At 42.8% G+C, this 26,877-nt stretch overlaps 1 protein-coding gene across 2 annotated transcripts in view; it reads left to right on the top strand.

Moving 5' to 3' along the window:
• LOC124619351 (ATP-dependent DNA helicase DDM1-like) overlaps positions 1-26,877 on the top strand; it is a 137,730-nt gene that overhangs the window by 62,595 nt on the left and 48,258 nt on the right. The window contains exons 13-14 of one of the 2 annotated variants that reach the window (XM_047145671.1): positions 19,467-19,622; positions 23,406-24,067. In XM_047145671.1, coding sequence (XP_047001627.1) covers positions 19,467-19,622; positions 23,406-24,067 — 818 coding nt within the window. The remainder of the gene's footprint in view (positions 1-19,466; positions 19,623-23,405; positions 24,068-26,877) is intronic. The other variant, XM_047145672.1, reaches the window with a different exon arrangement.

A 26,877-nucleotide genomic window follows, 5' to 3' on the forward strand; every position in this document is an offset into this window, starting at 1 on the left:
TGTGGTACTACTACTATAGCATTAATGGAACACATTGTCATAATAAAAATTAGTAACTAGAGTTAAACAATAAATATAATACAAATGCGTCTCTTGTGGTGACTTGTGGAGTAAGATTTAGTTACACTTGCGCACTTCGTGTAATAGCTGTACACTCACTCACACTACATGCATCTGCGAAGACTGTAGGGGTGTCTGGGACTACATCGCTCGGTGTAAGCCGACGCCTCGGCCTCGAAGTCTGGACTGCGATCTCGCGCTGCTCGTGTCCTGAATTTAGGAACAGCTGGTCGGCCCCTCGGTTGGTCCTCATCGTCGCCTCATGATGCTACAGGAAGTTTGCCCAGAAATAGCTTAACATGAACAACAGTCGAAAGAAAAGGCAGTTGGAGCTTAAGAGTGACTGGCAACAACACCTCCAAGATTGGATATGGTCCTTCCCAGAACTACTTAAACTTTTTGACCTGACGCTTATTTAACACTGCATTGCTCAGGTAGACAAGATCTCCAACTCGATACTGTGGTGCAACTGCTTGGTGATAGAGTTGTTTTGCTTGCTGCAGAAAAGATAAATGATTCCGCCATTCCATTTCTTTCCGTGCCTCCTTTAGCTTGTGCGCTAACTCCATCAGTTGATTGGGCAAAGTCCAAGGGTGAATGCAGCCTTCTTCCATATACAGTTTCATATGGTCTTAGGATAGTTGACACGCACATTTTTGCATTGTAAGTGCTCACAGTGTACGGAAGACACACATCCCAAACGTCATGCTTGCTGCTTGCATCTTAAAGATTGTTCTGTGAACTCGCACAGTGCGTCCATTTCCTTCAGGGTGTATTGGAGTAGTTATTAGCTGTGTTATTTGCATTAGCTTACAAGTCTGTTTAAGCAATTCATTCATGAAATTTGATCTTTGGTCACTGATTATGCTTAATGGTGATCAAAACTTTAGAATCCACTCCTTCATAAAAACCTTAGCCACAGTCTCAGCATTCTGATCAGGTATTGGTATAGTGAGAAGATATCTGGAGAAATGATCTAACATGGTCAACATGTATTTATTCCCATCTTTAGTCTTAGGCGAAGGTCCAGTGACATCAAGTTCAACTCTTTTAAATGGTGCACTAGTCTCTGGCAGTTCTTGTAATGGTGCCATCTCTCTCTCTCTCTATTCGTTTAGTCGGTTCCGACTCTTCGTGACCCCGTGAACCAAATCACGCCACTTTTTCCTGTCTTGGACCCTCCCGTAGACCTTCCAGGTTGGAACACATTGCTTCTGTGATGCCATCGATCAATCTCATCCTCTGACGTCCTCTTCTTCTAGTTCCTTCAATCTTCCCCAGCATTAATGTTTTTTCCAGCGAGGCATGCCTTCGCATTGCGTGCCCAAAGTAGGTCAGCTTTTGTTTTAACATTAGACTTCCCAGGGAGAAATCTGGTTTTATTTGCTCTGTTGGTTCTCTTTGCAGTCCATGGAACTCTAAGTTTCCTCCAACACCACAATTCGAAGGAGTCAATTCTTCGCTGTTCAGCCTTTCTAATGGTCCAGGTCTCACATCCATACATCACAACTGGAAAGACCATAGCCCTCACAATACGGATCTTTGTTGCTAGTGTTATATCTCTGGACCTTATAACCTTGTCAAGGTTTGACATCGCCTGTCTACCGAGCAACAGGCGTCTCCGGGTTTCGTGGGTGCAGTCGCCATCAGCAGATATATGGGAACCAAGATAACTGAATGTGGTCACTACCTCCATGATTTCTCCTGCTATTTCCCACGAATTGGTAGGTGTAGTTGCCATAATTTTCGTTTTCTTCACATTCAGCCTAAGACCGGCCTTTCCGCTTTCGTCTTTCACCTTTAGCAAGAATGTTCTCAATTCTTCTTCACTTTCTGCCAACAGGATCGTATCATCCGCGTACCTGAGGTTGTTTACATTTATTCCAGCTATTTTAATTCCTGTTTCTCCTTCATCTAGCCTCGCATTCCTCATAACATGTTCTGCATACAGATTGAATAAGTACGGTGACAGTATGCAGCCTTGCCGGACCCCTTTCTGAATCTTTATCCATTTCGTTGTTCCATACATAGTTCTGACCGTGGCTTCTTGGTCAAGGTATAAACTCTGTATTAGATGAATGAGGTGATCTGGTACACCCATGTTTTTCAGTACGTTCCATAATTTGTTGTGATCGACACAGTCAAAGGCTTTGGCGTAGTCAATAAAGCAGAGGTACACATCTCTCTGGAATTCTCTTGCTTTTACCATAATCCACCGAATGTTAGCAATTTGATCTCTAGTTCCTCTTCCTTTCCTAAATCCAGCTTGTTCTTCAGGTAGCTCTCGATCTAGATATTGGCAAAGTCTATTTTGTTAGATTTTTAACATGGCTTTGCTAGCACGTGATATAAGTGCAATTGTTCGGTAATCTGAGCATTCTTTAGAACTTCTCTTCTTTGGAATGGGGATGAATACTGATCTTTTTCAATCTTTTGGCCACTGCTGCGTGATCCGTATTTAGTTTTGCCCAAATTATTCCATTTGTTCCAGTAATCATGTTCTGAAACAAACTCAGAAATGTCAGGTTTACGTCTTGGTCACCATTATAGCTCAGCTATCTTAATGTTTGTTGCCTTTTTACTGCAGTGTCCAGACAATAAAGAATCATGTCGTTCTGTCATGATTTGCTTTCTCTTGCTTCCCGGAACAATTCGTCAGTTTCCTTTGCTAGTGATCTTGTTGAGCAGTCCATCTGGTTCAACAAAACATTGGTCATTTTTTTCACATTTTGCATTGTGGATCGTCCACCTGAGCTGCTTTAAACTCATCCTCTCGGCTTATTGTAACACAAACGCGCACCCTTCACTTCTTCGCATCAGCATTTACGTGTAATTTTCCAGGTCAATGAATAACTTTAAACTGAAACTCACTCAGTCTCAAAGCCCACCTTGTTAATCCGAAACTTGGGTCTTATTAAGCTCAATAGCCATTTAAGTGCTGCACTGTCTGTGAATTCTCTTCCCGTCAAAAACAATCTGTTACGTGTTATACCGAAAACTGAAGCACGAAGCTCCCTCTCTGTTGTAGTGTAATTACATTCTGCTTTGTTTAATTGTCCGGAAGCAGATGATATTGGATGTTCGTGGCCATCAATTTATTGAGACAAAATAGCACCAACAGCAAAGTTTGTAGCATCTGTTGAAAGAATGGACTTGCTGAAACCTGGATAGGCTAACACTGGAGTTGTGGGTAGGGCAGTTTTAAGTTCGAAACGCAAATAGAAATTTGCTAATCGCAAGAATGATTGTAATTCCTATAAATTTTATTGTTCTGGAAAATTCTTGACAGTGTCAATTAATTTTGGATCAGGATGGTCACCTTCATTAGTCCATATCCGAGGTAGTTCACTTAATTTTCTGCAAAATGACACAAATCTATTGACAAGAACAGATTTGCGCTTCTTATGCACTCGAAAACTGCTCGAAGTCTCTCAGTACGCTGCTTCGTGTTTTTGCTGAAAATTATTACGCCATCGAGGTATACGAGGGCTTGTGGTGGTGTGAGCCCTCATAAAACGGAATCTATCAGGAGCTGATGATATCCACTTGTTAGATCACAAACCAAAAAAATTCGGCATATGCCAAAGTAATCCAGGGTTTCTACCAGCTTCGGTAAGGGTAAATTTCTGGTGTGGTTACTGCATTCAGAGCACAGTAATCCATGCAAACACGGAACTGTGATTCTCCAGAAACAGATTTCTTCTTAACACTGACAACCAGTGGACACCCTGGTGGATCTGCAGGACCTCTTGATTCTGTAATTCTGGCTTCCAGTTGACATCATCAGCGTTCAGTCTGGAGCATAGTCCCCCTTATAAAATTCCTCCATGATCCCCTATTCAGTGCTAACATTGGTGCCTCTTTTGATGTTAAGCCTATTACTTCAAAATCATTCTTAACCGAATCCAGGTACCTTCTCCTTGGTCTGTCCCGACTCCTCCTACCCTCTATTGCTGAACCCATGAGTCTCTTGGGTAACCTTGCTTCTCCCATGTGTGTAACATGACCCCACCATCTAAGCCTGTTCGCCCCGACTGCTACATCTATAGAGTTCATTCCCAGTTTTTCTTTGATTTCCTCATTGTGGACACCCTCCTGCCATTGTTCCCATCTACCAGTACCTGCAATCATCCTAGCTACTTTCATATCCATGACCTCAATCCTGTTGATAAGGTAACCTGAATCCACCCAGCTTTCGCTCCCATACAACAAAGTTGGTCGAAAGATTGAACGGTGCACAGATATATTAGTCTTGGTACTGACTTCCTTCTTGCAGAAGAGAGTAGATCATAGCTGAGCACTCACTGCATTAGCTTTGCTACACCTCGCTTCCAGTTCTTTCAGTATGTTGCCATCCTGTGAGAATATGCATCCTAAGTACTTGAAACTGTCCACCTGTTCTAACTTTGTTCCTCCTATTTGGCACTCAATCCGTTTATATCTCTTTCCCACTGACACTACTTTTGTTTTGGAGAAGCTAATCTTAATACCATAGTCCTCACATTTCTGATCTAGCTCTGATATGTTACTTTGCAAACTTTCAATCGAATCTGCCATCACAACTAAGTCATCAGCGTATGCAAGACTGCTTATTTTGTGTTCACGTATCTTAATCTCACCCAGCCAGTCTATTGTTTTCAACATATGATCCATATATAATATGAACAACAGTGGAGACAGGTTGCAGCCTTGTCTTACCCCTGACATTACTCTGAACCATGAACTCAATTTACCGTCAACTCTAACTGCTGCGTGACTATCTATGTAAAGACCTTTAATTGCTTGCAAAAGTTTGCCTCCTATTCCATAATCTCGTAGAACAGACAATAACTTCCGCCTAGGAACCCGGTCATATGCGTTTTCTAGATCTATAAAGCATAGATACAATTCCCTGTTCCACTCGTAACACTTCTCCGTTATTTGCCGTAAGCTAAAGATTTGGTCCCGACAACCTCTAAGAGGCCTAAACCCACACTGATTTTCATCCAATTTGTCCTCAACTAATACTTGCCCTTTCAACAGTACCTGAGAAGATTTTACCCACAACGCTGATTAAAGAGATACCTCTGTACTTGTTACAATCTTTTATGTTTCCATGTTTAAAGATCAGTGTGATAACTGCTTTCGTCGAGTCTCATGGAACCTGTCCCGACTCCCACGCCATTTCAATTATCCTGTGTAGCCATTTAAGACATGACATTCCACTGTATTTGATGAGCTCCGACTTAATTTCATCCACCCCAGCCGCTTTATTGCACTGCAATCTATTGACCATTTTCTCCACTTCCTCAAATGTGATTCTATTTCCATCATCATTCCTATCCCATTGCACATCGAAATCTGAAACATTACTGAAACTTCCTGGCAGATTAAAACTGTGTGCCCAACCGAGACTCGAACTTGGGACCTTTGCCTTTCGCGGGCAAGTGCTCTACCATCTGAGTTACCGAAGCACGACTCACGCCCGGTCTTCACAGCTTTACTTCTGCCAGTATCTCGTCTCCTACCTTCCAAACTTTACAGAAGCTCTCCTGCGAAGTTTGGAAGGTACGAGACGAACTTGGGACCTTTGCCTTTCGCGGGCAAGTGCTCTACCATCTGAGTTACCGAAGCACGACTCACGCCCGGTCCTCACAGCTTTACTTCTGCCAGTATCTCGTCTCCTACCTTCCAAACTTTACAGAAGCTCTCCTGCGAAGTTTGGAAGGTAGGAGACGAGATACTGGCAGAAGTAGAGCTGTGAGGACCAGACGTGAATCGTGCTTCGGTAGCTCAGATCTTAGAGCACTTGACCGCAAAAGGCAAAGGTCCCGAGTTCGAGTTAATCTGCCAGGAAGTTTCATATCAGCGCACACTCTGCTGCAGAGTGAAAATCTCATTCTGTGAAACATTACTGATTGTATTTTCACCCATCAAAATATTCCCTCCATCTGCCCAAGGCATCAACAGGATTCACCAGCAGTTTTCCTGACCTGTCCAAAATTCTTGTCATTTCCTTCTTACCTCCCTTTCGAAGACTACTAATTACACTCCAGAATGGTTTTCCAGCAGCTTGACTCAGTCTCCAACCTGTTTCCAAAGTCTACCCAAGATTTCTTCTTGGATGCTGCAATTATCTGTTTGGCTTTGTTTCTTTCTTCAACATAACTTTCTCTGTCTACCTGAGTTCTAGTATGTAGCCATTTTTGATATGCCTTCTTTTTTCCTTTTACAGGTTGCCTTGACTGTGTCATTCCACCAAGCTGTTTGCTTCATCCTACCTTTACACACTACTGTTCCAAGACATTCTTTAGCCACTTCTAGTACTGTGTCCCTGTACCTTGTCCATTCCTTTTCCAATGACTGTAATTGACTACATTCAACTAACTGGTACCTTCCAGTTGTTCTTCAACTATTTCTTCTAACATCTCTCTTCGACTGAATGCTATTCTGTAAGGTCTCTGAGTGATTGGTACTGCATTTCCAGTATGTATATAATGCTGAACCACATGAATGACTGGTAAATTTGAATGCTCTCGGATATGGTCTGCATACTTCAATAAAACAGGTGCTAAAATCTTCTGCTCTTCAACTGTCAAATTTTCTATTTTTTGCCAAATCTTGTTCTTTAGTTTTGACTCCTGACTGCAAGTTTTCGATACCACTATAAAAATCTGTCTACATAACTGCAACATTTGCAACTTCATCTGGAAACAGTACATCACTTTTACTTAAGCTTCAGCAACTTTCGTTTCTTGTGGCAATACAACATCCTCATTGTTAATGGTTGTTATTGTTACTGGGACTGTAGCTGCATTCTGTCTCGCCAAGGCAGCTACGCCAATGCTTCTGGCAACATAACGATGCATTTTGTCCAGTAACTCACATTTATCTGACAGCTCGGTCAATAACAGAGTCCCCTCTTTGCATCGGGGTGTCTTCGACATGGATTGTGTTTCCTGCTCCCTGGGGAATTTGCTGTGGCTGATCAACCTGTACATTGGCTCAGAGGGTTGGAAATGATTCATCGGTTGGATTGATCGATCCCACGATGTCAGTGTTGCTACTCCTTCGAGTGTGATCTGAAGAATGATTTCCTAGGTTGTAATTTCTATGACCTAGTCTGATCTTTCTATCTGCACAAATATCTCTGCCCCATTAGTGAACAAGAAATGAAACTCAAGAATACCGTTGTAACATGTTTCATTGTTTGTAACTACTTGCACTCTCGCTGTGTATTTTTCTTGGCCTAAACATAATTCTACGTCAGTTGCTCTGTAGTTATGTAACTTTCCGCTGTTTAACCTGCCCACCTTTAGCTGTGAAGGTCTTCACTTGTCACTTTTGACAGTGTAACACCACATTAATGTGGTCTGTGCTCCTGTGTCAATAAGCAGCTTGATCTGTCATCCGCTACACACAGCACCTATCACAAAGTCATTGTCGATCTGATTTTTGGTGGAGCTGTCCCGGCCAGGGAGTGGATGGTGTGCTGGCACATATGTCCCCGTACTCTTTTAACGATCTGCCCAGTTGTCTGTTGCTCCTATTGCTCTTCCTTTTATTGTTATAATCTCTCGATATGTGGCCCTGCATCCCACAATTGTAGCTAATTTGTTTCTACTTACAGTCTTTACATTTATGCCCAGGCTTGTAACATCTGTAACATTCAGTATTGGCATTGAATACTCGACACTCTTCTTTTCATGTGTCATTCAGCCGTCTAATGCTTCCATGATGCCAACACCTACTTCTATTGCATCCTAAAAGGTCTTATTTCGCGGCAGTCTGACTGCTTTGCTTACTTCCTTGCCATACAACCTGTGGATGAACGTATTTAAAACTCTCTGATCGGCTTTGAACAATTGAATCTGATTCTCATTCTTTTCTTCAACAAGCTCATATGTTTGAGCATTAATGTTTTGAATTCTATTGGCAAACTGCTCAATAGATTCGCCCCATTGCATTTGCGGACTATGGAGGTTGCGCTGTGTAAAATCTGATAGCATTTTTGCGTTTGAATCTCTGAACAACTGTCCCTTTGAATTTACTGTTATCTTTTGATTTTACGCAAGTCGGCTCCATGCTGATAAAATTTTATGCAGCTCCCTGAATTCTTAATTGAGTAACTGCTAATTTATCTGAACCAGTCCACGAACCCAACACGGCAGCTCCTTCGAGTTTACAAAAGAACACTTTTATATCCTCCTCCATGAACTGTGGAGGAGGTGGAGAGGCTTGTGTGCCTCATTGTAACATCAACCAAAACAGCCTTGCTGTGTTGGTACTGCGAACGGCTGAAAGCAAGGGGAAACTGCAACTGTAATTTTTCCCAAGGGCATGCAGCTCTACTGTATGGTTAATGATGGCATAATCTTGGGCAAAATATTCCACTGGTAAAATAGTCCCCCATTCGGATGTCCAGGTGGGGACTACTCAGCAGGACGTAATTGTCAGCAGAAACACAACAGGTATTCTATGGATTGGAGAGTGGAATGCCCGATTAAGGACTCGGGTAGGTAAGTTGGAAAATTTGAAAAGGGAAATGGATAGGTTAGAGTTAGATATAGTGGGAATTAGTCAAGTTCGGTGGCAAGAGGAACAGGATTTGTGATCAGGTTAGTACAGGGTTATAAATACAGAATCAAATGTGGGTAATGCAGGAGAAGGTTTAATAATGAACAAACACTTGGTTTAAGAATCATGAAAGAAGGTCGTATACATAGAAGAGACCTGGAAACAGTGGAAGGTTTCAGATAGATTATATAATGATAAGACAGAGATTTAGGAACCAGGTTTTAAATTGTATGACATTTCCAGCGGAAGATGTGAACTCTGACCGCAATTTATTGGTTATGAACTGTAGACTAAACCTGAAGAACTGCACCGAGCGAGGTGGCGCAGTGGTTAGCACACTGGACTCGCATTCGGGAGGACGACGGTTCACTCCTGCGTCCGGCCATCCTGATTTAGGTTTTCCGTGATTTCCCTAAATCCCTCACGGCAAATGCCGGGATGGTTCCTTTGAAAGGGCACGACCGACTTCCTTCCCCATCTTTCCCTAATCTGATGAGACCGATGACCTCGCTGTCTGGTCTCCTCCCCCAAAATAACCCAAGAAACTGCAAGAAGGTAGGAATTTAAGCAGATGGGACTTGGATAAACTGAAAGAACCAGAGGCTGTAGAGTGTGCAAGAGAGAACATTAGGGAACGATTGACAAGAACAGGGGTAAGAAATACAGTAGAAGAAGAATGGGTAGCTTTGAGAAATGAAATAGTGAAGCAGCAAAGGATCAAGTAGGTAACTAGACAAGGGCTAGTAGAAATCTATGGGTAACAGAAGAGATGTTGAATTTAATTGATGAAAGCAAAAAGGAATACAAATGTCTGAAAAATGAGATTGACAGGAAGGGCAAAATTGCTATGCAGAGAGGGGTAGAGGACAAATGTAAGAATGTAGAAGCATGTTTCACCAGGGATAAGATAGATACTGCCTACAGGAAAATTTAAGAGAACCACCTGTATGAGTATCAAAAGCTCAGACGGAAAACCAGTTGTAAGCAAAGAAGGGAAAGCAGAAAGGTGGAAGGAGTATATAGAGGGTCTATACAAAGGTGATGTACATGAGGGCAATATTATGGAAATGGAATAGGACATGAAGATGAAATGGGAGACTGCATGAAGAATTTGACAGAGCACTGAAAGACCTAAGTAGGAACCCCCCCTCCCCCAGGGGGCCCACAGTCCTTTTCGTGGGTATGTGTGTGGCACGCATGGGGCCCCGAGCTTTTGCAGTCTCCTTCCTTATTACAGACTGCATTACTGTCCCTGTTCCTCTCCTTCCCTGTCCTTGCTCCTTTCTCCCTGCCCCCCTCCCTTCCCTCTTGGTGGACTTCTCTATATCGATCCAGCTATCCTCCCAACTTTGTTTTTGGTATGTGCTATTGTTTAGTTTGCTGTTTCCATCTCCTTTTCGGCATTTTTGGGCCCCTTGGGGTTTGACCTCCATACCCAGTGTTTTCCGTTCAGTGTGCACCAATTGGGGATGAGCTCCCAACCTAGTTTCAATGGTGCAGGCTGTGCTCCCCCTCCCCTCCCTTTTCCCCGTCACCCTGGCCCCCTTCCTGCTACATCACCAGCACGGTAGCCACTCAGTGTGGTGGGGCTGTTAAGTACCCACTTGGCTGAGCTCCCTGACAACATAGGGATCACACTGCTAGTACCTGAGCTGTTAACACCTCGTGTATGCCAAGGAGTCGATGCTCATCACTTTGGGACATCAGAACTCCTGACAATGGCTTCCATGCCAGATGGCCCTTGCTGTGGCTGGGTGGCACCTGCAGGATGGGCCCCTGGTCAGAGTGGGTGGTACTAGGGCGGACACCTTGCACATGAAGCGACAAAAGCATCAAGATCCTGGCCATTCTGTGGCCATTTCTAAGTGATAGAAGACATGACACTCCTTCTTCTGATCCTTTGCCCTTCCCCTCCCTGGCCACCCCTGGGAGAGGGTCAAGCTCGCCGGCTTGGGTTGAAACCTTTTCCTCAGTGCCTGGTTTGTTCCAGGACAGGTGGCGAAAGTTTTGCCACAGCCAAGCATTTGTTTTTTGTGGAGACGATCTAAGGTAAGTATGGCTAAGTGGTATCCTTCAGTAAAATGCGGTCCAGTTCTTTGCTCATAAAGACATCTTCTGTGGCCCAGTCTGAAGCCCTGCGTGCTTGTCACCATCTCGGTGACATCCCAGTCTCTGTCGCACCCCACCAATCTTTGAACTCGGTGCAGGGCATCATTTTCCTCTGGGGTCTTCTTCTCCAAACTGTCGAGGAGCTTCGTGCAAACCTCGAGCAGCGAAGAGTTCCATTTATCCACCGTGTACAATGAGGCCCAAAAAACAGTCACACCGATACAGGCACCTTGATCCTGGCCTTGGAGGGGGATACCCTCACAGAGAAGGTCAGAGTGGTGATGTATAGTGTGATGTAAAACCTTACATTCCACCACCGATGAGATGCTTTAAATGCTGACGGTTTGGACACATCTCCCCTCTGCACCCATGATCCCGCCTGTGGTGATTGTGGGCGGCCCCTCCATGAGGGTGTTGCTCCCCCTCCCCCACTGGACAAGCGCTCTCCTTCTTTGGCAGCCGTTGGTGCTGGAGCTCCCTCCTGGGGCTCCTCTTCCCGGCATCCCCCTGAAAGGCGATCTGCAGCTCCACATCGGTTGTGCGATCCGTGGCCAGTGGGCGCCGATTGGCAGGTGTAATTCCGTGCCCGACCTTGCTGCAGTCTGCCCTCCTCTTCTTTCACAAGAGCAGAAGCAGAAACACAAGATCAAGGGCAAGGTCCCTCCAGTACCCTCTGAGGTGCCGCCTTCCCCTCCTCCAGCCAATATGGCGACTCGGCGGTGTGACCGGCTCTGCTCTGTTCGCTTCCCATTTGGACTTCAGTTTGAGAATCCTCCAGTGGAATTGTAATGGGTGTTTGCGTCACCTCCTGGAGTTGCAGCCCCTTCTTTCCTCCTACTCTGCTGCTTGCATTGCGCTCCAGGAGACCAATTTTGTCAATTTTTACTCACCCACCCTTCGTGGGTTTCACGGTTTCTGTCGGAACCGAACTGGCCCCATGTGGGCTTCTGGTGATCCATCTGGCCACACCAATCACTATCTGTAATCTCTACCTCCTGCCTACAGGCTGCCCACATCCCTTGCCCTAACCACCCTTCTTCAAGGACATTAATGCCCACAAGCCTCTCTGGGGTAGTCACACGACTACTGCCCTGGGCAGGACTGTTGAAGATGTTCTGGCAGGGCTTTACGTCTGTCTACGGCGCTCCCACACACTTTAGTGTGGCACACGGCACTTTCTCTGCCATTGACCTCTCCATCTGCATTCCCCACCTTCTTCCCTCCATTCAATGGGGTGTCCATTACCCGATTGTTTTGACCTTCCTTCAGTGTATCTTGCTCCGTCACCCTCCCAGGTGGGCCTTCTCTAAAGCTGATCGGGGTGCCTTCTCTGCTACCATCCCCCCTGAACTACACGTGGCGACATTGAAGAGTATACAGACTTTGACTGCCGCCGTTCTTTCCGCAACTGTTTCAGCCATCTATTCTTCCTCAGGTTCCCACCATCAGAAAATGGTTCCTTGATGGACTCCGGAAATTGCTGCGGCTATAAAAGACCACTGCCGTGCTCTTCAACACTTTCAGCAGCACCCTTCTACTGCTATCCTTCTGGTCTTTAAACGATTCCGTACCCGGACCCGTTACCTAATATAATTTCAGGAGCAGATTTGCTGGGAACGATGTGTGGCTGCCATAGGACCGCACACCCTGTCTTCAGAAGTCTGGGCAAAACACAGGCGAATTTTTGGCGATCCTCCTCCTATCGGAATTGCAGGAATTTATGTGCGTGATGTTGTCCTTACCCATCCGGACTTTGTCACAGAGCATTTCGCTCAACACTTTGCCCAAGCATCTGCATCGACTGAGTACCCACCCACATTCCTCCTCCTGAAATAGCACTCGGTACGACTGGCGCTGTCTTTCATTTCTCACTGCTTGGAGCTTTGTAATGTCCCATTTAGCGAGTGGGAATTCGCCAGTGCCCTCGCCCTTTGTCCCAACACGGCTCCTGGACCGGATCGGATACATAACCAAATGCTCCAACACTTATCTTTGGCTGGCCACCGTCGTATACTGACCCTTTACAACCGTCTGTGGAGTGAGGGGATATTTCCTACCCAGTGGCAGGAAAGCATTGTTACGCCGGTGTTGAAGTCTGGGAAGCCACCTCTTCAGTTGGATATCGACTGTCCAATTAGCCTTACCAATACTCTCTGCAAGCTCTTTGAATGCCTGGTGAGTCAGCAGCTGTTTTGGAGCCTTGAATCCAGCGCCCTTTTGTCATTGACTCAAGGTAGTTTTCGCTGTGGCCGCTCTACGGTGGGTAACTTGGTCCACCTGGAGTCTATCCGGCCGGCTTTTGCCCATCGGCAACGCCTCTTTGCAGTCTTCTTTGACCTGCATAAAGCCTATGACACCACCTGGCGCCACCACATCCTCACCACCCTTCACGAATGGGGCCTTCGTGTCGCTCTGCATGTTTTTATCCGTAACTGTCTTTCTTGTCGCTCTTTCCGGGTCCAAGTTGGTTTATCCTACAGCACTTCCCATCGGCAAGAAAATGAGGTTCCACAGGGTTCCATGCGGAGTGCCCCTCTCATTCCCGTAGCCATTAATGTAGTGGTGGCAGCTGCTTGGCCGACAGTGTGCCCCTCTTTGTATGCTGACGATTTTTGTATCTACGTCGCTTCCTTTGTCGTGGGCGCTGCAGAACACCGTCTGCTGGTGGCAATCTAGCGGTCGCAATCTTGGGCTCTCTCCCATGGTTTTCTGTTTTCGATGACCAAGTCATGTGTCATGCGTTTCTGCCGTCATCGTAGAGTCCATCCCCATCCGGACCTGTTCCTCGATGGCAAATCCCTCAAGGTGATAGACACCCATCGCTTCTGGGGTCTGGTCTTCGATGCCCGGTTGACATGGCTCCCTCCTCTTCGTCAGCTGAAGAGGACGTGCTGGTTATGTCTCAATGTTCTTAGATGTCTGTGCAGTACCATCTGGGGTGCAGACTCCTCTATTCTACTGTGATTGTACAAAGCGCTGGTCCAGTCTCGTTTAGACTACAGGAGTTCTGTCTATGGTTCTGCGTCACCTTCGACATTGCAGATACTAAACCTCATTCACCATTGTGGGGTACTACTTGCGACTGGTGACTTCTGGACTAGCCTCATGACTAGCCTTCTTGCAGAGGCAGGGATTCCACCGCTGCGAGTTATGCGCCAACAACAGCTGATATCTTACACACTCCGCATTCCCTGTACCCAAAAGCACCCTAATTATGGTCTCCTTTCTCCAGGCACGGAGATCAACCTCTTGCAATGGTGGTCACGATGTGCGCTTACCATGGCTGCCCGCATTCAGTCGCTCCTTACTGAGCTCCAGCACTTCCCTTTACCTCCTCTTTTCTCCACTCATGCACGTACCCCTCTGTGGTGCGTTCTCGGCCACAGCTCTGTCTTGATCTCTCCATCAGTTTAAAGAATTCTGTCCCTCCGGAGGCCCTTCACCACCAATTCTACTGTCTCCTCAGTTCATTCCATGGTTCATAAGTGATTTATACCTATGACTCCATGGTTGCTGGTCACACTGGTTATGCTTACACCTATAGACACACGGAACTCTGTTCCTTGTCAGATGCCTGTCATGCAGAATTGGTAGCCATCTTGCGCGCACTGGACCATGTCCTCTTCTGCTCAGGACTGTCCTTCACTATCTGTAGTGACTCCTTGAGCAGTTTGCAAACGATCGGCCAGTGCTTCCCTTGCCACCCGTTGGTCATAGCTATCCAGGACTCCCTTTCTCTCCTTGATCAACGTGGATGCTCAGAGGTTTTCATTTGGACCCCAGGCCATGTTGGGATCCCTGGCAATGAACTTGCTGATCAACTGGCTAAATTGGCTACTAACACCCCATCTCTTGTTATTGGCATTCCGGAAATAGATCTTCGCTCCGTATTACGTCGTCAGGTATGGGACTTTGGAATGCAGAATGGTACGCTCTTTCTTCGCCGAACAAGCTCAGGGCGATAAAGGATTCTACAGCTATGTGGCGGTCCTCCATATGGACCTCTCGTAATGCCTCTGTCGTCCTTTGCCGGCTCCGCATCGGCCATATGTGTCCGACTCATGGTTATCTCCTCCATTGTGAGGACCCCTCTTTCTTTCATTGTGGATCAATGTTGACTGTGGTTCACCTCTTACTGGACTGTCCCAACTTACTGTGATGGACTTTTAGCTTTCCTGACTCGCTACCACTGGTGTTAGCTTACAATGCCTCAGCGGCTGATCTCGTTTTACAGTTTTTCCGTGTTTTTTTTGGGTGGGGGGGGGGGGGTGTTATCACTTTATTTAAGGGTGGAACCTTCAACCTTATTATTGGGTGGAGGGGATGGCGGGCTGTCTTGCTCCCCCCTTTGCCCCGACTGGACTGGCTTTGACTAGGCTTGGTGGTTCAACCCCGCCCTCTGCCTTCCCACTCCTTTCCTTATGGGGTCTGTTTTATCTTGTCTACCTGTGCTTCTTCCATCGCGCTTCTGTTATTCGTCGCTTTCTTTCCCTCCTCTCTTCTTCTGTCTTTTTCCTTCCTTCTCTGTCAATCGTTTGTAATTTTATGGCCATTCTAGTTCCCTCTTATAGTGTGAAGTTTTATCGGTTTTAGTTATTCAGAGGTCGGAGGGACTGATGACCGCGTAGTTTGGTCCCTTCTCCGTTCCAACCAACCAATCTAAGTCGAAACAAGGCCTCAGGAGTAGACAACATTCCATTAGAACTACTGATAGCCTTCCATCTGCTGAGGAAGATGTATGAAACAGGCGAAATACCCTCAGACTTCAAGAGTATGACAATTCCAGTCCCAAAGAAAGCAGGTGCTGACAGGTGTGAAAATTAACGAACTATTGGTTTAATAAGTCACAGTTGAAAAATACTAACATGAATTCTTTACAGACAAATGGAAAAACTGGTAGAAGCTGACCTCAGAGATAAGTTTCGATTCCAAAGAAATGTTGGAACACGCAAGGGAGTACTGATCGTACGACTTATCTTAGAAGAGAAGATAAGCTAAGGAAAGGCAAATCTTTGTTTGTAGCATTTGTAGACTTAGAGAAAGCTTTCAACAATGTTGGCTGGAATACTCTCTCTAATTCTAAATGTGGCAGGGGTAAAATACAGGGAGAAAAGGCTGTTTACATTTTTACAGAAACCAGGTATCAGTTATGAGTCAAGGGGCATCAAAGGGAAGCAGTGGTTAAGGGTGTGAGACAGGGTCGTAGCCTCTCTCTGTTGTCATTCAATCTGTATATTGAGCAAGCAGTAAAGGAAACAAAAGGAAAAATTTGGGGTTGGAATTAAAATCCATGCAGAAGAAATAAAAACTTTGAGGTTTGTTGCCGACATTGTAATTCTGTCAGAGCCAGCAAAGGATCTGGAAGAGCAGCTGAACGGAATGGACATTGCCTTGAAAGAAGGATATAAGATGAACATCAACAAAAGCAAAATGAGGATAATGGAATGTAGTTGAATTAAATCAGGTGATGCTGAGGGAATTAGATTAGGAATTGAGACACTTAAAGTAGTAAATGAGTTTTATTATTTGGGGAGCAAAATAACTGATGACTGACAAACAACGTAGGGAGGATATAAAATGTAGATTGGCTATGGCAAAGAGTTTCTGAAGAAGAGAAATATAACAGCGAGTATAGATTTAAATGTCAGGAAGTATTTTCTGAAAATATTTGAATGGAGTGTAGCCATGTATGGAAGTGAAATATAGACGATAACTAGCTTAGACAAGAAGAGAATAGAAGCTTTCGAAATGTGGTGCTACAGAAGAATGCTGAAGATTAGATGGGTAGATCATGTAACTAATGAGGAGGTACTGAATGGAATTGGGGAGAAGAGGAATTTGCGGCACAACTTTACTAGAAGAAGGTATTGGATGGTAGAACACATTCTGAGGCATCAAGGGATCACCAGTTTAGTATTTGAGGGGTGTTTGGAGGGTAAAAATCATAGAGGGAGACCAAGGAATTAATACACTAAGCAGATTCAGAAGGATGTAGGTTGCATGGAGATAAAGAGGCCTGCACGGGATAGAGTAGCATGGAGAGCTCCATCAAACCAGTCTCTGGACTGAAGACCACAATAACAACAACAACAACAACAACAACTTTTACATCTTCCTCGGGTATACCGCTAAACACTGGTTCTGATGGTAATAATGAGAAATTGTTTATAGGGCCAGCACTGCAAGGTTTATCATTTGACAAATCTGGGAAAGGCTGCACTCATTTCTGTGTGTTTTTAACCACAGAATCCCTTTACACAAATCGTTTATAACGGTTTGGAGATTGGCCGTGTCACTTATGTTAGATTCTACCATACTGATTTATGTTCGCCAGCAAAATCACTCTATTACAGCAAAAATTTTACAAATCCATCACTGCCTTTCATATTGTAGTCAAATTTGGATAGACTAACCTGAATTCCAGCAGTGGAGGATGCTGTGTTGTCGGTGACATCCACATTGCTGCTGCTGATTCACCCTGGAGATATGCCAGGAACTCGGAAATTCTTGGAAGTTCAGACATTGCTGCACCTCCTCAGGACTAGGATTTCCACAATTAATCGCCGTGCAGGCACCACTTCTATAACGCTATTATGAGGTTTGTATCCTCGGCTGTGGCCCACCCTTGGTTTTTGTCAGGATTATTGCGGTCATTGGGTCCATGAGGTACAGAAATACACGAACTGTGAGTTGTTAACAGTCAGCACTTTATTTCTATAAAGAGATTTATAATAACTATTTCTGACATCCTACCATGAAGAAATACAGACTTGCCAAGACTCCACTGTGAGCCGATAAAGACAAATTCCGTGTCAAAACCACGCGCATTGGAAACAGTTCTGTTCATGCAGGCCAGCACTTGGTGGCTGTATCCAAGCCTGTGACCATTACATTTGTACATTTGTAACAGCTGGAATAAATGCATATTAAAAAGAAAAAAAAGAAAAGAAAAAAGAAAAAAAAAAAAAAAAACACTCGATGGTGGCAAGTTATGGTCATAACAGTTTTGCCTGTCTCGTCAGTGTTGTATAATTGATCAGCTACCAGTTTATTTTCCGAGATTATTTTTTCAAATTTTCAACAAACTCCCTACCTGCGTCATCTACAGGAAGTTTTTCACCTGAAGTAGCAACCTTCCTAATGGCGTGGCTATTTTTCCACCGGTGAAGCCAACCATCACTTGGAATTTGTCTTCATTGTCTCCTAGTTTTTGATGCAACTGAAAAGCTTTTTCATTTATGATAGGTCCCAAAAGTGGGTTCATCTTAAATCTTTCCTGACAAAACTAAGCCCACTCAGTGTCATCAAAGAGCTCAAATTTTACTTTTTTCAATGTTTTTCTAGTTTTTAAAGCCTTTTCACCATCTGCGGATAGTAGAAAAACTTAAATATCTTTTTGGTTCTTTTTTCAGTCTTTAATGGTTGTCACTCCAACACTTGTTTCTGAGGTTAATTCAACACCTGTTTCTGAGGCTAATTTAGTAACTAACTCACTTTTGTCATGTCTTTGCTGAACACGTAGCTTATATTTAGTTGTGCGCACGACATATTTCCTTTTCTGATCCTAGCCATCTTTTAGTCAGAATCCCTTACACTTCCTCATCACAACTTAATGAACTGTATCAGACTACACTGCAGCTTTAAAATTACAAGAAACATGCTAATAAATTTAAGTGCACTGAAAAACAACAACTTAGAGAGTACAGTAAAGTGAACAGTCCAGCAGTACGGTAGTCTGTAAACGGAGCTTGCATAGGGAGTGTGACTCAGATGATCACCTTTCGCGACGGGAGTAAGCTCGATCAATAACGCTGGCAGGCTGTTTGGCATGGAGTGCAATGGGTGTTGGTCTAATCGAAGTCAGATAATAAAGGTTGTACTTTATAGACCCACTACAGTATCTGAGTGTGTTACAGTGCCTTCTGGTGTGTCAGCCCCAGATTGAATGTGCATTGTAGATTAACTGCGGTGTCGAGAGTTCCGGCCGGCCTGGGATGTGTTTTTCTGGCAGTTTTCCACATCCATATAGGTAAATACAGAGCTGGTTCTCATGTTCTGCCTCAGATACACAATGTGCAAACATTTTACAAAATGTTGTCTTATTTGAGTATGCACTTCTACCAGATGTAGACTGATGGGGTACATGGATTCCCGATTCTCCCTCCCAAGATGGGTAGGGCGGGGGGGGGCGGAGCGTGGGTTAACATTAAAATGTGTTTTGTAGTGGCAACCCCACCTTAATAATAACCTATGTACGGGTGTGGTTGGTCCTCCTCATAGTTTTAGAAGAGCCATACCAGTCCCGGCCTGGCACTGAATGGATAAAGTACACCGGAAATGAAGGAAGGGATTTGTGATGATGCTTCTCACTCCTTTCTTACATAATGATCTAGTGCAGTTAGTTTGTATTTTTGAAGGTAATAAAGGCTGTTGTTAAATTGACCTTGCTTAAACTGAGTAGAAAGATGTGCTACCTGGATGAAGTTTTGTAGTAATGAGTTAATTAAATGTAGCAACCCAAATACAAAGATGTACTGGATAAGTGCAAGTCTGTTTTCATAACATAATTGTTTTTCTTCCACATTTCTTTGTTAATACATATCCAGTGCCTTAAAAGATTTGCAGGGCAAATGTGTGGGATATTTTTGTCAGTTAATACTATTATGTTTTTTCCCCTAATTGGAGTGACATATTTCATGTATAGTGTATGTAACAAGAATTGTGATTTTAATCCTTTTCAGTTACTGCTACCGTTTATATTACGAAGGGTCAAATCTGGAAACATGCTTGGTCTGCCACCAAAGAAGGAAATGGTGATATATGTGCCACTTACAAGAACCCAGTTAGACTTGTACCAGTCTACGTTAGATGGTTCCATCATCAAGAAATTTAATAAGGTATTTTTCTGTTAACCTCTAAGTACAGTGTTATCCCAGTACAGTTTTATACTTTTATTACTCTTTAGCATAAAGCCTTTGAAACTTTCAGGCCCAAGAAGATTGCACTTCATCAGACTATCACAAATACAACAACAACAAAATAAAGAAAATACTGGGACAGTAAATAGCAGATCATAATCACTCATAAAATTAACTGAGAGAAATGAACCTTGTGTGTGTGTGTGTGTGTGTGTGTGTGTGTGTGTGTGTGTGTGTGCGTGTGTGTGTGTTTTATGAATTAACATCAGTTTCTTCGTAGTAAATCCATCATTCTCTGAAAAAATTATAGCAAAAAAAAAACTGCAATTTGTCTGTCACACTTCACACTGTTATGGCAGATCATTCTGTTGTAATATTGCTAGTGTTGCACTTCCAAATCTTGGTCTCCAGAAAGTAAAACCTGTTGAGCTCAATTAGCAATAAACTGGCTGATGTACAGTGAAAGTGTTTTTATTCTAACCTGTTTTGTATATTGTTACTTTGAGCATGTCTATGAACATGGAATTAATCATTTTATTTGAAATGTTACCAGTAGATCAAAGAAGCATTACTGTCATAATATAGCGCTGTCAGTAATAGAGCCAAAGTTTATGTTATTGGCACCAGAATTTTACAACGTTCATGTTTCGGTTACCAATTAACATAGGTCTTTAGGAGCCACTTACAACATTTCATCAGGGAAAGAATAGCTGTATTTTGGTGTCAGAAGACTTAATTGTAATTAACATTAAACAACTGTTGGAAGTATATTGATAGAGAAAGTAATGAGAGATCAGTATAAAAAATGATACAGGGAGTTAAGGTAAACATCATTTTGAAAACTAATGCAAACCGTCCTGGAAATTAAAATAGATGTGAAACAGCAATTTTCCTATACACTGAAAAAGACTGTGTTATTGTTAAGGCAGCAGGCTCTTATGCTGGGGAAGGTGCTTCAGATTCCTATCCAGTTCCCTAATTTAGCTTTTTCGGCATGAGACAGATATTGAGACAGTTTCTAAACAAGACAAAGGCCAATTTTTTTTATTTTTTTTATTTTTTCTCATCCATGTAGAGCAGGGCACTGGTTCTCTCTCTCTCTCTCTCTCTCTCTCTCTCTCTCTCTCTCTCTCACACACACACACACACACACACACACACACACACACACACACACAAAGTCAAGGTGTCTTCACACTATAGACATTCCTTCATCCTGAATTTTTCTTGCTAGCAAGGTCATATCAGGCAAATTTTTACGTTGTTGTAGGGGGACTGATTTTGTACAGGATGAAATGTGGAACCCTTCCATGTAGTTAGTGATATTTCTGTTTACAGTATTGTGAAATTGGATTCCTGGTGGCTATTGTGTTCTTAGTATTAAAAAAGGAGGGTATTGGTGGCTGGGTCCAGCTGTTCTCTAATGGTGCCTCTCTTACACACATTGAGTTTTCATGTCCTTAAGCCATCTTCACCCGGACCGTGCATGGGGTAGTCTGTCCAAATGTGCAGAGCAATATCTAGCCTGTCAGATATTCTGAATGTGCATTTGAATGTAGGCCAATGAGATGGGAGAACGATGCATATGAGTATGTCGTCTTCCTTCAGTACAGTTACGAGATGCCATATGCACTTTCAGTTGAAGCCCATATGCTTCTACCATTTCTAAGCACTAACAAAGTGAGGATCTGTTAAAAACCTGTTGTTAAGTGTTTGATTTGTTGTAATAAAATGAAAGGAAACATCATATTGATGGGTAAAGAATTTTTGTAACTTGCAAAATATAAAAGCATGCCATTTCAAGGCAACAGCACTTTGAAATTCCATCAGAAATGCACTGTTACAATTAAATGTCAGTTAATAACATATCTAGAAGTAAGTTTTCTGGAGATATAAGGTGCATTCATGATTGGCGTATTATAATGAGTAGAGGTGCAGAACTGTAAGATAACAGGTAATGCATTGCTGGTTCGTTGCGCAATGGACCCAAATATTTCTTTTCTTATTCCTCGCATTTTGTATTGGGGTCTGATACTTCCTTATTACTTTAATAGAACTATATTCTATAATATTTGATGTTATGTAAATATAAGTGCGGTCTTTCTGAGGAGTGAGTTTGTTCGGTTGGCTTTATCTACCAGACAGCTTGCACTACTTTCAGTAAGATATTTTGCACTTCCTTGTTTCAGGGTTTGTTTTTCACATGTAAAGATCCTGCTTTTAGTGGAACGCTCACAAGCCAATGTCCTTATTGACTGGACATGATACTTTTGTTTTTGGCTTGTAATGTATTCATGGATATTGAATTTTTTATTTTTGTATACTACAGACAGAACAACATGGCCAGCATATGGATAAAGGAGGAAATGTGTTTTTTAATAGAGCCAAAATAGCAATATAATGCCTGTCCATTTCGTAAACAGTGTGATGTGCGAGCCAGATACAGTAGGCAACTGCCACTGGAGAGAGCTGTGATCATGTATACCATGTTGAGGCATGCATACTGCATGCACAAGTCGCTTCATTTCTGAGCGCTCAGCAGCACTTTGAACTTGGCACGCTCAACTTTGGCATTCAAAAGCATGGTTTGTGTTCAGACGACTCAATGCTGCACTATATTGTCTAAACATGTTGAATAGTTACCTTTTTCTCTTACCATGCTTACACATCATAAAGTAGTTATGTAGATTGCTCACAACTTGATATTCGTGCAGGTATCAATGGAAAATGCAAAACTGTAAACTTTGGACATCTTCAGGAAAGAAAGATACACACCCAAGTGCACCTCAAACACACAAGTGTTATCTCCGGCTGCTCCCATCAGAATTCTGGCTTGCTTATGTGAATGTGTGTGTCTTTTTCTTTTCTGAAGGAAGTTTTCGCCGGAAGCTCAGTACATAACAATCTTTTCATTATGCCTGTTTGAAACTCAATGTGTCATATTTTTGGTAAGTAGCAGTCTTGTCTTTTTCATAATGTTGTTGATATTCCAACATTAACTTTCAGTTGCTCGATGTAAGCTTCAAATTGTGCTTCATCTTTTGTCACAGAAATCTGGTCATCATACTACACAATTCACAATTGCCATCATACCAAGGATTGTGACAAGTTTCTTACATATGTGTGAAGTTTGCGTATATGGCTAAGTTTCAATGAGAAATTAGGCCGATTTATAATTAATGTGTTATCCAAGAGCTCCACTGTATTCAGTATACACAAAAATGAATACATCTAGTTGAAAAGTTAATTGAATTATTTGACAAGTGGTGGTGTCACTTAAATTAGGCCATAAAACACAAATGAATATGTAGCTTCTGGGAACAGACTTCAGTCATATTCTTTCTCTCTGCATTTGGTTTTGGGTGCTACACTTAAAACCAACTCTGGAACTCTCAATTTTTTGATGGACTGAAAAGGATTTGTGGATACAATGTGAAGAAGACATCTCAGTCATATTTGCTTCGCCTCCATTCTTACCTCTCTGTGGAGTTGGCATTCAGCTCTAAATTTGTTTAACCAGGAAGTGTCAATAGAGAAATAAAAACTACCTTTGAACCAAAGCATGTGTGTTGTCGAATCTTTCCTTAGTTGGTGTATTCTTTGCTCACACTGACAGAACAATTACCCTATATGTGTGTTTAAGATCAACTGCAATAGTGCGATAAACATTTAACATAGTCTGCTGTACAGTGTATGCTGTCTTAGATGTAGCCCTGATTTTCTTTTCAAATACTTGTACGTGTATTGCTTGATTTATTACAGAAAGAAGAGGAGGAAGAAGAAGATTTGTATGGCCCACGAAAGAAGCGGAGGTGCACATTGAACAAGCGTCCATTTTATGACTCAGATACTAGTAATTCAGATGATGATTCTGATCCAGGCATATCAGAGAAACCAAGAGTGCTTTCAAAAACTATGGAGGACAAGTTGATTAATGAGTGCCGTAATTCAACGTGTGAAGTGCTGCTGCATCGTGAGCTCCTCCGATATTCGGCATTAACAGAGGCCCAAAGCAAGAAACGTAAAGAAGACTATGAGGAGAACCCATATAAAGGCTATCCAGAACTGTGGTATGTCGACATAATCAGGAGGATGTCAGCCATCCCTCTTCCTGCTGATCAGTCCTTTGAAGACTTGCCTTTGGAGAATATATTTATGCGCGAACTCTTGTTTTACCGTTCTATTTTAGAATCCACAGACACACATGATAATCAAGCTGATGATAAATTCAGAGGTTATCCAGACAATGTTGTAAATAGTATATTATCACAAATGTCCCAGCACCCTGTACCTGAAGATCTCGTAGAGGAAGGTCTGACAGCATGTAGTGACAGCTGTGATGGATACGTAGTTTCAGTGAAACAGCCTCTGAATTCTGTTGCTGCTCCATTATGTAATGTTCCTACTAATGTAACTAAAATCAGGTATGTGGTGAGTGTGCGTGTGTGTAGGTACTTAGGTCACCTTTGCAGCACTCAGTAGTACAGTGAAATTGCCCTCAGTGCATGAGAGCATGTGTTGTTGAAATCAGAATAGTTGACAAATGTAGCAGCATACCTTTTAAGCACAATTTTACTTTATTTAGTAGTTGCTTGCAGAAAAAATGTGTGTAACTGAGAGTATAATTGAACGTAATAGTATTTTCTTCTGATTTTTGTGTAAAATTATGTATGTATGTTGTGTGTGTTTAAATTATGGCAATTTAATGTGTGATATGCATAGATATTTAGTTTTTGAAAATGCATGTTATTAATTATCCATTGAATTATGTTTGCAACTGGAAACTGAAGGCAAGATTTTACAGTGGAATCTTTTAATGTACAATGCACAAAAATTTAAGCGTGAGATGCTCACACAAATTTCCTCTTAATACTTCTGAAGAAACAGTTATTCACACTGGGTGTTTTTATTTAGATTTCTAGCCATAACATTGACTGTTTTTGAAGCAGGTGGAGGGCAGGATTCAATCCCTTTCCCTAGTTGTACCCTCAGGTGCAGCTAACACCTAAAGTCAGGAACCCAAGTTAATAATCGCAGGCCATGAGCATCTGCACTGATGGTGACCCAATCACATACTCGCCATGTTCTGCCATCTAGTGACAAAGTGCAACACTACTGTGTCAGCTAAGTTTAAGGATTTCTGTTATGACACACTGTTAAGATATTTGTCAGGAAGTGGAACAATTGAAAAATAAATTCAGAACTATAAACTGTCCTAATATAAGAACCCATGAACCATGGACCTTGACGTTGGTGGGGAGGCTTGCGTGCCTCAGCAAAACAGATAGCCTTACTGTAGGTGCAACCACAACAGAGGGGTATCTGTTGAGAGGCAAGACAAATGTGTGGTTCCTGAAGAGGGGCAGCAGTCTTTTCAGTAGTTGCAGGGGCAACAGTCTGGATGATTGACTGATCTGGCCTTGTAACACTAACAAAAACGGCCTTTCTGTGCTGGTACTGCGAACGGCTGAAAGCAAAGGGAAACTACAGCAGTAATTTTTCCCGAGGGCATGCAGCTTTACTGTATGGTTAAATGATGATGGTGTCCTCATGGGTAAAATATTCCGGAGGTAAAATAGTCCCCCATTCAGATCTCCGGACGGGGACTACTCAGGAGGACACCGTTATCAGGAGAAAGAAAACTGGCGTTCTACAGATCGGAGCGTGGAATGTCAGATCCCTTAATCGAGCAGGTAGGTTAGAAAATTTAAAAACTGAAAGTTAGATATAGTGGGAATTAGTGAAGTTTGGTGGCAGGAGGAACAAGACTTCTGGTCAGGTGAATACAGCATTATAAATACAAAATCAAATAGGGGTAATGCAGGAGGCCATGTATGGAAGTGAACCGTGGATGATAAATAGTTTGGACAAGAAGAGAATAGAAGCTTTCGAAATGTGGTGCTACAGAAGAATGCTGAACATTAGATGGGTAGATCACATATCTAATGAGGAGGTATTGAATAGAATTAGGGAGAAGAGAAATTTGTGGCACACATTGACTAGAAGAAAGGATTGATTGGTAGGACGTGTTCAGAGGCATCAAGGGATCACCAATTTAGTATTGGAGGGCAGCATGGAGGGTAAAATTCATAAAGGGAGACCAAGAAATGAATACACTAAGCAGATTCAGAAGGATGTACGTTGCAGTAGGTACTGGGAGATGAAGAAGATTGCAACGGATAGAGTAGCATGGAGCGCTGCATCAGACCAGTCTGTGGACTGAAGACCACAACAACAACAACAATAATATAAGAACTAAAAGTGTGAAGTGGTAATTGAAAATATTTAGAATGTTACCAAATGTTTATGTGCACACTGCTATTATCATTTATCAAGTCATTTAACAGGCAAAAGAAAATGCACATACAAATTTTAGGCTGTGGCTCAAACAACTGCTGGAAACTTGAGAGAAATGCCTCTAATGTAGGACTCTGTCTCAAAGATTACTTCAGTGTATACCGCACTGATAGTTCATGTTCAGTGATCATATATGTTTTAGCTGTAGCAAGGCTCTGTTGATGCTGTTACTGATAATTTCATTAATATTTTGCAGGTAGTTCCTGCAATAGAGCAGTGTAAATAAAACTCAGCATTCCTGTAGCAGGTGGCTGTATAAACTAACACCAGTGGGCTAGGTACCTGCACACAAACTACCAGCTTGAATGGTTAGCAAGGGTCCCTATATTCTTTCATGATAGTCTTAAAAAGTTGAGTCCACACCTTCAGTTGATCAAAATCCTCTTATTTTTTTATGGTTTGTGAGAAAAAGACTATTGTACAGCATTTGAATAAAGCTTGTCTTGTACTCAAATAGCGCCAGTAGTTTAACCCCTAACGTAAATTGCGAGTTACCTCATTTTTCAAAATCCCGTGCATACTTGAATACTAGAAGGACAAACTTAGTGAATGTAAAACCTGGCCAATACCCATTCCAGTGCTGATAGTTGTGTTCAGCCACTAGAGAACATAGTCCTGAACTGCCTGGGTGCCATGCACTTGTAGCCTGGGTGCCATGTTTTGAATTAGATGGTTGCCACTAAATGTATCCGTTATTGTGTGCAGCTCTAGATAGCTGACAACAAAACGCATGCTTTGAGCCTCTTAACTGTGTTGCTGGTTAGGCAGTACTTCCACAAATGGATGGCTATAATGATCCTGAGTTTGGTGTTGAACTTAGCGGCTCGGAAAATAAAAAAGAATGTGATGTTACTTCATTGGAGACCGATGAAAGTGA

This window comes from Schistocerca americana, chromosome 6 (assembly GCF_021461395.2).
Source record: "Schistocerca americana isolate TAMUIC-IGC-003095 chromosome 6, iqSchAmer2.1, whole genome shotgun sequence".
Classification (NCBI taxonomy): domain Eukaryota; kingdom Metazoa; phylum Arthropoda; class Insecta; order Orthoptera; family Acrididae; genus Schistocerca; species Schistocerca americana.